Source organism: Aristolochia californica, unplaced genomic scaffold, assembly GCF_029961685.1.
Source record: "Aristolochia californica isolate CCGP_79_NKW_82.1479 unplaced genomic scaffold, dmAriCali1.0.hap1 SCAF_1, whole genome shotgun sequence".
In the NCBI taxonomy this organism is placed as follows: Eukaryota; Viridiplantae; Streptophyta; class Magnoliopsida; order Piperales; family Aristolochiaceae; genus Aristolochia; species Aristolochia californica.
Window position 1 is genome coordinate 59,588,562 of NW_027181770.1, and position 15,010 is coordinate 59,603,571.

Below are 15,010 nucleotides of genomic sequence, written 5' to 3' on the forward strand. Positions count from 1 at the left end.
ACCTTGTTCAATAAAACTTACATTATAGCCTTCAACAATACCATAAGCCCTATATTTAACCTTGTAAACCCATTTATTGTCCATGACATTAGTTTGAGGGTGGCAAACTATAATATCCCTAAGTATTATTTAAATGCATGACATTAATTTCCTCTTGCATAACATGTATGCACTAAGGATTTTTCGTTGCTTTATTATAAGTCATTATAAGTCATTGGCCTGAAAACTTTCAAAATATGAGAATATGAAGTAGGAACTGAAAATTGGGAGAGCGTTCTCAATGGAAAAATATCAAGTAGATGGTTTCTTTATATGTGTAGGCCAACGGAAATCAAGAGCAAATGGTAAGCAAGGTAAAGAGGAAGTACGTGGATCAATAGAAACAATTGAGGAAACTACAAATTGATTAGAAGAGATGCATATGAGAAGAGGATTGACTAGAAAATGTGTTAGGAGTAGCTGAATATAGAAGAAGATGCTCTGGTGATGAGGATGGCGTAGACTCAATAAATGTATCAACTCGACTTGTAGTTGGCATTGAGTTGATTTGTTAAAGGGGAACAAAGGAAATGGTAGGGGAATCATAAATAATTGGAGACCGGCTAGAATTATGAAGAGAATAAACTTTTTGAGCAACCAATGGAGAATCATGCGAGCAAAAATTACTTGTACCTTATATAATAGTCTTAAGATGTCTAAGATCATTAGTAACAACATGTAATCCATTGAATGTAACATGTGAAGATGCATAAATTCTCTTAGTTAAAATATCATAACAACAATATCTCTTAAATAAGCTATTATATCCAACAAACACACATGGTACAACCTTTGAAGAGAACTTATTGCATAATGTGGGACTAATATGGAAATATATAGTGAAACCAATAATTGGCAATTGATCGTAAGAGGGTGGCTCTCCAAAGAGTAAATTATAGGAGTAATGTTATTTAAAGAAGATGCAATCAATCGATTTATGATATATAAAGTAGTATTAAATGCCTTACTTTAAAACCTTTTGGCTACCTTGCTAATTAACAACATGGTAAAACTTGTTTTTGTCACATGACAATGCTCACATTTTGTACGGCCGTTTTGTTTTGGCATATAAGTGCAAGAATGTTGGTGAAGAATACTAATTCTGATACAAATAAGTTTTAAAGGTCGATCAATGACATAACTCTCTACCTCTAACACTATGTAAAAAGCTAATGTGTTCATTAAAGTACTTATCGTCAAGAGAACAATATTATTGAAAAATACAGAAGACTTCAGACTTGTGCAAAATGAACAAAACCTACAAAAAAGGAGAAAAAGATCCACTAATAGCACATAATACGTGAATGAGAGAAGGAAAGCATCTAAGGTGGGTTCCACATGTCCGGTAGTTTTGTGAGTGAAATAATCAAAAGGAAATTAGCTTTGTATACTTTGCCAATTGATAAGTATGACAAATATCATTTAAATTGCTCGACAATTCAATACGACAATGTTTAAACAAATTGTTAATGATAGAGGCTGAAGAATCACCGAGTCTACAATACCATAATCGCTAATCAGAAGACGAAATTATAGTGAATAAAGATAAAGGTCTATCACCAATGTCAAATACTGGACTAAACAAAACTTCATGAAAACTAGCTAGACTCTCCTAGGACAATCAATCCTTCAATAAAGCATAAGACAATGTGAATAGACACTCAATATTATGGGAGATAACAAGTTGAGAGATTAAAAATAAATTGTAACGAAAAAGAAGGAATGAGATGACACCATGAAGTTCATACTATTGCTAGTAAGTTCGTAAGTGTTGCCAATATAAGGAGAAAGACAAGAACTTATCGACATCGGTGGAGATGTCATGGACCACAACACTATCAACTATCCACTATCTATCCCTTATCTGAAGCATCATCAATCTCTAGGTTGGTCATATTTGCATAGAAGTAAACATATAACCTAACGAGTTCAATAACTTCTGCAAATTTGAACAATTTTTAGTTGTATGATTTATCTTTCTAGCGGGAACTCGTGCACGACGTCTGCGAGGTGATAATCCACACGTGTGCATAGATGGCGGGGGGCATGCTGCGAATCTATTCCACCGTTTATAATTTGTTCGGAATGGACGAGGGGCATCTTAGTAATTTTAAAAAATTCCCCCTCTTGTTCTGAGTCTCCTACATGAAACCCGAACTAAAAAAAAAACAGTTTAAAATTCGGGAGTTTCGAGCTCGGTAGAACAGATTCTCCCTGAAGCGCATGTCTGCAGAACTGATATTTGCCTGTGTTGAGTCAGACTGGCAATAAACGAAAAACCCCTAATTTGTCGAAACCGTAGCAACGTGCAAAGAATGGAGGAAGACTCGATTATCAGATTATTCGCTTACTCCGCTGAGTTCTGACCCTGGGGTCGTATTAGACACCCTTTTCCTGGTTTATTAGAGGTGAACATGAGATTGTTTTGTGCTCGATGGGCACCTTTGTATTTGAAGTGGTTTCGTTTTATTTTTTTTTATTTTTTATTTTTTGTTTACTTGGGGGACTAGCTTCTGGTTTTTATTTGGCTTGTGGAGAATTATGGCTTTGATATTGGTCTTATGTTTAATATTTTTAGGGGAAATGTGTGGGTTTCTGCTGCATGGCGTCTTTTTGGTTTTCTGATTTTTTTTTTAAAATTGAATTTATTGATAAATTTGTGCTCGGATAAGGCATGCAAGGTACAATGACTGGAAATAAGGATGTGCATGCATGATAATGTTATGGCTAATGCATAGGCTGCTCATGCTTTATGATACTTGTAATTATCGTTTGCGTGGAAATTTTGGATGGTCTATCTGGTTTATCCTTTTCAAAAGCGGTCTGTTTTGGAATCTTTTTATCCTTGGTATCATTATTGTTGTTCTCAAGAGGCATATAACACATGCGGCTGGACGATTCGTGGGTGATGGCTGATCTTTTTTTTTTCCCCAGAATACTTGTTAAACTGTTTGGTGGAGCTTAAATCCCCCCGATTGTAAAATATCTTGGATGACTTTTGGTCTTTTCAATATTTCAAAGTAGTGCTCCTAGTCCACTTGGTCCTTGAACTATTAGCTATTTATGCTGGTAACCCATGTCTTTTTTGGATAAACTACTTCACTTATAAAAAAATTCAGGAAATACTTTGTTCACAAACACTACATTTTTGTCTTTGTGCTTTGCAAAAGGTTCTATTATAAGAATTTATATAGTCTGTGATTGTGCTGGTTTTGGTTCTGGTTGATATCTCAGTACCTTAGTTTGCATGCTGGAAGCTTAGAGCTTATCCTTCCTGGTCTTTTTAACAGGTTCTGACATTGGCATTTGGGACAGAATAGAAACCATAAAAATGAATGGTACATTTAACGGACAAATTTTGGTTGACAAGCTCGCAAAGCTCAACAACTCACAACAGAGTATAGAGAGTATCCTTTGAATTGTTTGATGTCAATGAATGAGATTTAAGCTATGCTGGATTTTTTTATGTTTTATCAGCCTTGTGAATGAAATCATGTTTCTTTAAAATCTATAATTTTATTTTCATCCGGTTGCTAAAAATGTTGACTATCAGATTAACCCACAGCAAAAGAGATTGCAACAGGATATTAACTATGAGCCACTGAATATGAAGAATGTGCTTAATATTTTGATAGCTGACCCTAAACTCTTTGTTGATAGCCTGTTAGTATTTTATTGCTATTTTTTTTTATAGGCAAACATTGAAGTTATTGTTTTACTAAAGGCAATTACCTTTACCAAGAATTTCAGTGTAGCTTGTGGTCAGTTATTAATGCGCAAAACTACAGTACTCTAATGAAACGCTCATAAAATGATGATTCATACAGCATTTTAGAATTCTCCTCAATATGTGAACAATTCATAGGCATCTGTTTACTGCCAAATGTTTTACCATCTTATTATCATGAAGCATGGTATAGCTAACCACTACGGAGGCAGTTGAGAAGCAACTGCTTGTTGTAACCCTGCTGGGTTCCCTTCCAGCCTAGGTTTTGTTTTTTCCTCTTTCACTGTTTGTACTTTTTTTTTCCCTGTTGTTTTCTTCTCATGTTTCTCATAAAAAATTTCTTTTCTCGGAATAAAAATAGTATCATGAAGCAGTCTAATGATAGACCTATAGTTGGTTTGATAAAATCTTGTATGTGAGTTTGTGAATAAATTTTTCACCATACTTCCTATAAACAAAAGCCTGAACAAAATATGCTAGATTCTACTGAGGCACTCTAATGATAGACCTATAGTTGGTCTGATAAAATCTTGTATGTAAGTTTGTGAAGATATATTTCACCATATGTCGTATAAACAAAAGGCTGAACATAATATTCTTAGATTCTACTGCTGCTGTTATTTTGGCTATGTCATCTTCACTATATATACTACTATTTTAAAGATTTGTAAGAGAGGATGCTAGATTGTTCTAGAGATTTTTACTAGAGGATGCTCTCTAGTTTACCATCTAGTTGATGCCTAACAGGATCTAGTTCTTAAGACCAGTTAGTTGCTGACTGTTATTCTCCTAAATGTCACTTACTCATTTTGCTGGTTATAGACTTATAGCTACCCATCTGTAATCTGTTTATTTTATTTACTTCATGCAAAACTTTTTGAAAAGCTCAACTTTGACGGCAATGCATTCGAAAACCCTGGTCCTGCTGGTTTTGGTGGAGTTTTTAAAAATTCTAATGGAGTCTGCTTGATCTCTTATTCTGGGAATTTGGGAGTCTTTGATTCCACTTCGGCCTAGCTCGCTGCTTTCCGTCAGGGCCTTAGACCACCTCTCTGGTTCCCTCATTAGCAAAGGCGACTCGAATGTGGTGATTAATCGGTGCTCATCCCCTTTCCTTGAGCCTCCTTGGAGACATTAGACCATCTTCCACGACATTAGAGGCATTGCTTCCCTATTTTTTTGTTTTTTTGTCTCATGTACCGAGTTCAGCCAATTTTCAGCGTACAATCTTGCTAAGAGTGGTACTTCCTTACAATCTCTTATTGTAATGGGAATATCTCTCTAATCTTGTATTTTTTGCTTTTATCAATAAAGTTCACCAGTTACATGCTGAGAGCTGTGTTGAAACCAATTGACTAGTTATACCACAGAGAGAGTTTCTATGTGGAGTAGATGGACATGGGGAAACATAGCTGGAGGGGATCCTGGATGATCTTGGAGTTCGTTCTTTCAGCTGATACTGCAATTTCTTGCTATAACATGATTGATAGCCTGGATATTTTCATAACTTCTTACCCCATACTTGTTTTACATGAACTTTGCAATGTTGTCCTTGACAAAGTCAAGCTCTCTCTCATTGGTGTATATTCCACAGGAAGAAAGCAAAACAGGTCGTGGAAACATGGGAGAGACAGTTCCACTGTTCCCCACGGGAGCAGAGAGTATCTTTTCTATATCTTGCAAATGATATTCTGCAGAATAGTAGGCGGAAGGGTTCAGAGTTTGCTGGTGAATTTTGGAAGGTTCTTCCAGATGCTCTTAGTGATGTCATTGAAAATGGTGATGATTTTGGAAGAAATGCTGCGTTTCGACTGGTATGTGATATTAGTCTGTTGTTCTGATTTCACATTTGATTTTATGATCTTTATGCTCAATACTGTTAAGGATCAATTCGTTTTTGTAAATTTAAACTGCTATTCCTGCTTGTTCTCTTGTTATATATTGTTTTGGTATTTGGAGTGTGCTCCATGGAGTTCTTTTTTGACTTTAGAACTACATAATTGGTTATGACATTTTGAATTTGAACTGTTCAAAATTTGCGATACAGAGTTCTGTACTTACAAGTTGACTTCAGTTTTTTACCTGACTCTTTATTTTGTTGAGCCAATCTCTGTCAGGTCTATCTTTCATTTGTTCAACTTATTAGCTTATTGTAACTTGACTGGCAACAAAATCTCAAATCGTATTCCATGAATGTCAGTCAAGAGAGCGGGTAAACATTGGCTTAAGGGTTCACATTACAGCTATGCCATTAAAGGGGGCTTCCTGGATCTTTTATCTCTATGGTTCATTTTTTTATGCTCCTTCCTTTCTTAATGTTTCAATGAAGGCTGTCAACCAAAAAATTGGGTGTGGGGCACTTATTTTGTACTTTTAACCCTTTGCTGATTTCTCTCTCTCAAAAAATCCCAAGTTCAGTAAAGAAATTACAGGTGAAGGTCCTGTCCTGACTTGTTACTGAGTGGTTGTTCCATTTTGGCCTATTCAGTAGCAACTACCTATCTTCCTTTGCTGACATTACTCCAGGCTCAAAGTTTTATGGTTGCCTAAGATCCTGCTTGATGTTTGTCAATTCTGGGCATTGGGTATGATATTATAGTCATTAAATATTTTACAGTGAGAATAGAAGTTTAATTAAGAGAGAAGTCCTGAAGGAGACACGTCACAAGGAAAAAAGCCAAAATTAAAGAACTATAAAAGTCCAAAAAATCCCCACTGCTAAAAAACAAGGAAAAAAAATGAAGATTTAAAATCTCTGAAGAGGTCAAATTGTGCTGACAACAAGGTGTTGTCAGGAAGCACCACTTCTGGTTAAAGAATCAGCTAAACTGTTGGCACTTCTTGGGGGTATGCAACCAAGTGATGCGAGGGAAGGACAGATTCCTTGCAAAAAAAGGTTTTAAAAAAAATAAAATCCAAGAAGTGTCCGATTGACTCCTTTTTCTCATAAGCCCAGCTGATGATGACAACTGAATCCTCCTCAATCACGAGTGGGGAAGCTGAGTGCTCAATGCAAAGCCGGAGGCCCTGAATCAGGCCTCTTAACTCCACCACAGATGAGTTGCACTCACCAAATAGGACTGAGTAGAGAAGACAGATAATAACATCAGTATTTCTAATCACACCACCACTACCATTGCAGAATCCCTGGAACAGGGTATATTCCCAGTACAAAAATCTTAATGTCTGATCTAATTCCAAATACAGCCATTTTTTATGCTACATTTCCAAACAAAGAAATCAGCCCACTTTGTGTGTGTGTTGTGTGTTCTGGGGGGAATCTGAAAAGTCCTCTCCCGCCAAGGCATGTGGCCACCAACCTCCCTTTCTTGGTCCCATTCTTTCTTTGTCCCTGATCAGACAGGAAGGAGAGGTGGAGCAAACGGTACTTCTTTTACCTCTTCTATTTGTTTTAAAAAAGAAAATAGAAGGGGAAAATTTGGTATTTCAGCCAACTCAGCTGTTGTTATCCTTGCTAAAGCTGGTGTTTCTAAAGCTTCCATTTGCTTTGGACCTTCTCTAGCACTCTAGTTAGATTTGGTCTAGATTGTGTCCTATGTGGTACTCTATGTTGTACTCTGGTTTTTCAATAAAAGCTGATTCCCATCTTCATAAAAAAAAAAAAAAGTTATAAGTGAAATGTTGGAAGAATGGCAACCCATGGCCATATGTTGAATAAAATCACTTCTTACGGTCAGATAAAAAAATTATTGAAAAATATTTGCAAGAGGAAAGCATAAGGAAGCAGTTTGGAATTGTGAAGCTAGTTACCAGGAATCTTGTTTTTTGTCAAGGTGCTAAAACTTTTTTTTTTTTTTTTGGTGCTAGAACTTCATGAAGCATATTTTCTACTGCAAGTTGAATAACTTCAATCAATCAATAGGAACTCCAATCTTCATTTTATTCTGACAAAATGTAGTTTTCCACCATATCTATTACCATCTAATTTGGGTTTTTAGAACGTGTCCATTTTCATTTTAGTGCTATTCCTATCTCTTGCTTGATCATGGTAGTGTTTGTGTTCCATGCAGATTGATATATGGGAAGAGAGGAAGGTGTTTGGCTCTCGTGGACAAGTTCTGAAGGAAGAGCTGTTGGGTAGGAATGTGGAGTACAAGGGTAGAAATGGGAAAAATTCTAGCATTGTCCCGGTAAAATTTTCTTCTTTATTATTATTATTTTTTTGTAATGAAAATTGATCTCATAGTCTGCTTGTTTCTGTGCTTTTTAGTATTATAGTTTTATGTTTTCATGTTGTGTAGAAGCCATCAACTGGATCTGCACTGGAAAAGATCATTTCAAGTTATGAGGCTGTCTATGATGGGCGTGTGGAAGAAGATGCTGTAATGGCAAAGTGCAGAAGTGCCATTAGTTGTGTTGAGAAAGTGGAAAAGGAAGTAGGCAATTATAATCCTGGTAAGTAAAATAAAATTCCTTGGAAACCCTGCTCATAGGTTATTAATTGATCATATTATTCATAGACATCCCTTTAAAAAACTACTATTCATATATAATTTGTATATGTGACATTAATTGTGTAATTTTCTTAATACTTTTATGCGAATATTTAGAAACCCGACACCCACAAAAACCAGCAATACTGTCCCCCAACCCTGGTGAGACTTGAGCCCAAGACCTCACACTCTATATTTATATATTTTGAATAGTATATATATATACTCAAATATAATAAGTTTTTAGTAAATTATTAATTAGTAGTATATTCCTTAACATGTCTTTTTAAAATGAATCTACTACTGAAGAGTTAAATACTATTTAATCTACTTAACTAAATAAAAGTCTTATATACATAAAACTATTGAGCTTTTTCTGATTGATCCCACTTGCACATGTAATTATTCGCCCCAAAAAATCTCTTCATGTAGTTTGGAAATCTGACCTCATCCTTGTGTTAACGGGATGGGGTGGGGCACTTCGTCATTTAACTTACCCTGCAGCTGTTCCGAACAGTTACCAAGTTAGAGATTGTCACTGTTGAGGGGGTAGCATGACAACACACTGGGTCCTAATGTGACATAGTTCTTAACGTGGTGTACTACCTAGGATACATAGGATTTAGGTTTTCAATCATGCTATGAAATTCAACAGAGGTCCTGCATGTCAACTTGACACAACCCCTTTGGCACCTGGCCTGCATCCAGCAGTCATATGTTAACCTGGCACAGTCTTTTCTTCCTCTTTTTTCATTGTCAGAGACCACAGACTGCAGGTCTACATTCTTTAAGACAAGATTTACCTTTAAGTTCTACATCTACCAGCTGCATTTTATGTGAACTTTTTCACTGTGTTAGAGTGATGAAGGTTTCGAAGAGTCTAATTTTTCAATGGAGAGCATCTGAATGCATTCATGTGTTCTGCATTTTAATGGGGGGAAATCTATGTGGTGTTTCTCGTGGTGTTCTGAAAACTCATGAGTCATGGAATAAGAGTAAAGGTATTGAGCTTCATTGATTTACTTTTTTTAAAGGTGCGCTTCCTTTTCACATGATAAATGTGTTTTCCAATATGGTGTCCATTCCAATATTATGAATCTTGGATTCATTTTGCAATTGGATTCTAATTCACCCTTTTCTTATCAAATTTCTTATCATTCCCAACCTAGGGATTGCGAGGTCCTCCACCATTCTGTAGTAGGTTTTTGACCCTGGGAGGTTGAAATCTTAGTAACACTTGTTTGCTTTCTCATATCTGTTTGGGAAAAAGAAGACCTTTCTCAATCTGTACCATTCCATTCTATTGCATGGTTTTTTAACCTTGGAGGATTGAAATGTTAGTAATACTTGATGAAGGAGTTCTTTCATGCATATCTTGTGTCTTTTTCCTCCACCATGTTCTTTTGGGGAGCATTAACTTTGCAAGGCACGACTTTGTTGCTAAATCTGAAACTTTTTGTTGGGTAAATCTGTCATGAGCTTTCGTTCCTCTTTAGTTAGTTTTTCAATTTCTTTATTGTTCTTGTTCAGGGAATCTCTCTGTATTTGTAGAGGAGCTGCAAGGGCAGCATCAGGTGCTGAGAGAATGCATTGAACAGCTGAGAGTTGCTGAATCATCAAGAGCAGCACTTATATCTCATTTAAAAGGGGCGCTTCAGGATCAGGTTTGTGGTCTGCTAACCTTAACGGCTGCACTTTTCATTCTTTCTTGTCGCATCTTTTGATCCCTCTTGATTGTGTTTGTATACATGTGTACACATACTTATCGTGCCCTTTTTAGAAAAAAAAATTAAAATGTACGCTTACTTGTGCTCTTGGCTTCTGTCTAACTAAGTCTTGATGATGTTCAGGAGTACAAGCTGGAACAACTACGTGATCAACTTCAGGTAACCATTGAAAAATTTGCTTAAACGATAAGATGCTGGTAATTGGAAAGCTTTTCATGTTTGAAAACACTCACCAAGAACAAAAAATTTTCAATTTTCAGAAGAAAGGAAAAATTCTTCTTATTGAATGTTATCTGTCATGTCATTCAGCTTTATTTGATTTTATACCTACTCGATTTACTGTTGGAAAACTTCGGTTTTGAGTGGGCTGTTATCCTCCAAAGTCATTGGGTTGCTAAATGATCTTGTTTTGAATGTGAAAAAATTTGATCAACATTTTGACATTGTATATTATTTCAGATTTCAATGTGGAGAGTCAGAGTCAAGTCTTAAGATTCAAAACTTATCTCTGTTGGTAAAATCTATTGAGCTAGAGTGTCTTTCGGAGGATTTCTAGATGAGAATATCCTCGGCAATGTACCCAAAGCCTATTTTCCTTGGCCTTTTCAAACCCTTGTAACTCTCACATGCCGTTCTTGAACATCCCAAAAATAGATGACTTAAATAATAATAATTATTATCCTGGCAAGCTGTGCTTTTAATTTGGACTAATGGTATTTTGTGAATATTTTTGCACATTGAAGCTGTTTGATTTGATACACAACAAAGTATGTTTCTTTGCATTGAATTGAAACCTAATGATGAATGCTCTTTGAAAGAAGATTTTCCTAGTTATTTGCCTAAATTCACGTTTCTTTCACAAAGTTCATAAAACAAAGACTCTAATCTTTGAAATTTAATGAAATTTGTGTGCAAAACCCATCATACCATCTGTACTTGTATCTCCCTATCCATAGAGAATCTTCAAGAATTGAGTCTGCTAAAGTAGTTTAGGAAAAAAAACATAGATCAACTCTCTTATGTTTGATTATGACAGCTTTTTATCGTTTGTAGATGCACATATGCTTTGGTATGCTCTGCTGTTTCTGTTTCATTTTCTTTCTCTGGTTTTGCCATTTCAAGCAAACATGGTTCGATTATTAGGTGTTCAAAGTCATGCAGTTTGTTCATTTGTTTCGTCGTTATGGCTGAGCATGATTTTTTTTGTTTTTTACTTTAAAGTTAATTTCCAAATCTGACTCTTTTATATGCTGTACTGCCCAATGTGATTTTTAAGATGCCATATTGCTAAAACCGACAAATTAAAATTAGAACTTTAAAATACTGCCTGTAAAAAAAATATGGCCTTTAAAATTCAAACAGAACCTTATGACAAGTGCAATTTTGCCTAGATCAGCTAGTAATGCTGCTGAATTATTGGCTGAAGAGGGACCAAACCTTCAATATCTTGTTGTAAGGAGCCTTCTTTCCGAGCCTTGTTACTTTGCTTGCCTTTTGGTGCAATAAAGCTCCTTGAGGTCCATACCACATGGCTGTCCTTTGCCTTTCCAAGGGTTGGGTGTCCTTTCCCTTTTTACAAGGGAAAAGCAGAAGTGGTGGCTCTCTCCGACCCCTCATCTCCTGCAACTTTGAGGCAGAGAGGTGAAAAAGCAGAGCTCAAGTGATGGCTCCCCCTTCTTGGGCAGAAAGAAGAGGTTGAGGAAGGGGTTGGCAAAAAGGGGAAGGGCCCCTCTCTCCCCTCCCATTTTCTCTTCCCTCTCTCCTTAACATCTGCCTTTTAGAGCAAAAAGGAGAAGGTGATACATAGGCCTTCCCTATGTTTAATGATAAAATAAGAATAAATTCATGTATATTTTTAGAAAATATTGATAAAGGTAAAGATAATATTTCCCATGCCTCTATAGCATAATGGCCAAACCACATCTGTTCATTAAATTTTTTATCCTATTACCACATTTAGAAATGCATGTTGTGTTCAGAGATTGACTTTCCCTATGTGTCAACCTTGTATGTATTGTGTGTTTACTGTCGAATGCAGTGAACTGCAAACAACTCCTCTACAAGAACTGTAGAGCTCTGTATTTGGTTCATGCTTACTAAACTGAGGTGTATTCCCGATATTCATTGGACCATCCTGCAATATAATTGACAATTATGAAAGTCAATGTCGTCTGCATCTCTATTCTTGCAGCAAGAGGTGGTTCTCCACCCATGAATGGTCTGCCTACTATATTTTGTGTAATTTTTTGAGGAACCAAAAGAATATAGGGCCGGGTTTGTTACTATTCCTGATTGAAGATGGTTTTCATATCAACTAACAATAACCAGCCTACGGGTAAGGGTTTTTTTTTTTTGTGATTACTCTCTTGCTTAGGTTCTAGTTAATTATCGATGACTATGCTTCATATCAGCTTCTTTTGTATTTCGCTTCTCCTTGGACTGACCAATATCAATTTGGAATCAGTTTGCTGGGAACAAATGTGTCAAGCTGGTTATGGAACTTCGTTTTATATCTTATTTAGCATCCACAAATACAAACCCAGTTCTTACCTTGAGCTGTTATGTTTTCTTAGAGAGGCCATTTTATCTTCACCTTCAAGTTCTAACACTAATTACATTTTTCAGGTTGCTCAGTCTCGGTGTGACCAAGCAGGTAAAATCTGCCAGCAGATACTGAACAATAACAACGGGCAGCTGCTATCTGACCATAGGCTACAAGAGACAACAACCCCCACATATCCCGATTTGCCTCCAAACTTTGCTCCAGAAACAACTACTACCGGTATTGTTGGAGAGAAGAAAGAACAGTCAACCCCGCCAGCAATGTACACACAAAAGCTGTCAGCGATAGAGAACCCTCTCTCTGAAGAAGAACACCGAAAAACAACTGCGGCTGCTGTGGCAGCCAAACTTGCTGCATCGACTTCTTCTGCCCAGATGCTCAGTTACGTCCTTTCATCTCTTGCATCAGAAGGTGTTATCGGAAAACCACTAAATGAATCTTCCTCCACGGACTTCCCACCTGAGAAGAAAACCAAACATGACAATGGTCCCTCAGCATCTTATGTGCCAGCTCAAATTAACCCTCCCCACCCCAGCTACTCACATCCGGAGTCGCTGCTACAACACTCGGTGCCTCCCATCTCAAGTCCGCATCTCTCAACGTCTTCTCCCATTTCAATTGCGCCTCCAACCATGCAGCAGCAGCCACTGCCCCCTCTGCCGCCTCTACAACCTCCACCACCTCTTGGTCAGTTCGTGCAGACTGCTGGACCTATGACCAATGTCCCTTTCAGTTATGGTGCTTTAACTCAGCATCTTCCACCTGGTTATGCGATGGCAGGAACGCCCCTATCTACTGTGCAATCTTATCCTACACCTCCAAATCAGTTTGCAAATATCCAAGCTTCCGACAGTGGTTTCTTTAACCAGCAACCTTTATCAGCGACTCCACCCATGTCCCGGCCTTGAAAGGGGTCCCAGGTTTCTTGTGATTGCACAGAAGAAGCGCAGGAGGATGCATTAAATGATAGAATTGACTATAGAATCACATTTATGATCATGTATTTTTTAGTAGTGACAGATGTTACATAGCCAATATGGATTGTATATTACTAAATGATAGAATGTTCAATGTATTGCTCTGGAGAGAACTGCTGTTCTCTGTCAAATTAAACTGGTACGGTTGATTTGTCGTTTCACAATCGAGAACACCATTGGAATCCAAAAGAAGGTTATACGAAGGGGAAAGTTATTTTTGTTTGAAAACTTGTTTTTCCAGGCATGCCTGGGTTGCACAGCACATGTAACGCTGAGTCAACTCGGTGACATGATTACCTTGGCCTCTGAGATACAAGACTGAGTAGGAGAATTTGCATCAAAGTCAGACATAACTCGGTGAGACAATTTAACTTTTATTCTTTGATCGACAACCACATGGAGTGTCTCTTAGTGTCAGCTCTTGTTGGGCCAAAACCTGAGCCTAAAAAAAAACACCAAAACTTTTAAGTTGCCTGTAGAGGTTGGTGACAGGGAAAAGCCCCGATCATCGCATGAAGTTCAATCGGAGGATATCATGATACCAATCACCGACGAGTGCTCATTAATAAAATAAATATCATGTCTACATCTTCTTTTTCAGTTCAGTGGGTAATGAAAGCCATTAAAAGCTCAATCTCATAATAAAAAAAAATGTGCAAAGCTTTTTACTAAACTTAGCTAGACAAATGCCACAGAAATTTGACTGACCAAACAGCAAGCTTATTCCATCTTGTCATCCTAACTAACCTACCATTTACACTTCCTTTGCAAACACCAAAAACAGAGAAATGTGGCTTCTCCAAATGGGAAAAAAACCCAGCCTTCTCGCAGAGTCAGCGAGTTGCAGCAGAGAAAAGACATCGGATAGAAAAAAATGAGAAAGAGAGAGAGGTGGAAAAAATAAAGACGTCCGTTCTGTTTCTGAAATGAAATCTCTCAAAATCTGAATGAATCTAAGGGGTGTGAAGGCTGTGAAAGAGAGAGTGGTGACAAAAGACAGTCAACCAGACAAGATCCAGCGGCTAATTCCAGAAACGGCTCTCCCCAGAAAAGGAAGCACGAACACAGAGAACGATGAACTGAAACCATGCCGTCATGTCTCGAGTTGAATCACAGAAGCAAGCTTTTCCGTGTATTTTGTTTAGAGGGAAAAGGGCGCAGCTGGGTCGAAGGATTAAAGAAAGAAAAGCGAAGAGGGGTACTGACGGGAAATGCTTATGGATGGGTGCATCAGTGCATGCCCAACAGAGACTAAGGGAGACCAAAAGACATTTGGTGCAGAAGAGAGAAGAGACGCGAGGGCCGAGGAGGGCGGCTGGGGAAGGTGGGTCACCCGCTGACTGATGTTTATCGCCGGAATTCGCCGCATCCGTATCGCCGCCCCTGACGGATTCCGGCCAGGGCTCTGTCGGGCCTAATCACGGAAGACGCCGGGAGAGAGAGAATCGCAGAGGAGAACGTGAGCGTTTTTCTCTGCCTGCGCCCGCGTGAGCTCAGTTTAATACGGAGTGTATCGGCCGATA

At 37.7% G+C, this 15,010-nt stretch overlaps 1 protein-coding gene across 1 annotated transcript; it reads left to right on the forward strand.

Annotated features, from left to right (window-relative positions):
- The first annotated feature begins 2,185 nt into the window (after positions 1-2,185).
- On the forward strand, positions 2,186-13,651 carry LOC137964255 (uncharacterized). The gene is made up of 8 exons (XM_068811339.1): positions 2,186-2,447; positions 3,330-3,446; positions 5,333-5,580; positions 7,798-7,917; positions 8,029-8,182; positions 9,751-9,884; positions 10,071-10,106; positions 12,573-13,651. Exons 2-8 carry the CDS (start codon positions 3,371-3,373, stop codon positions 13,416-13,418), a joined length of 1,614 nt encoding a protein of 537 aa, XP_068667440.1. The 5' UTR covers positions 2,186-2,447; positions 3,330-3,370; the 3' UTR covers positions 13,419-13,651.
- The last annotated feature ends 1,359 nt before the right edge of the window (positions 13,652-15,010 follow it).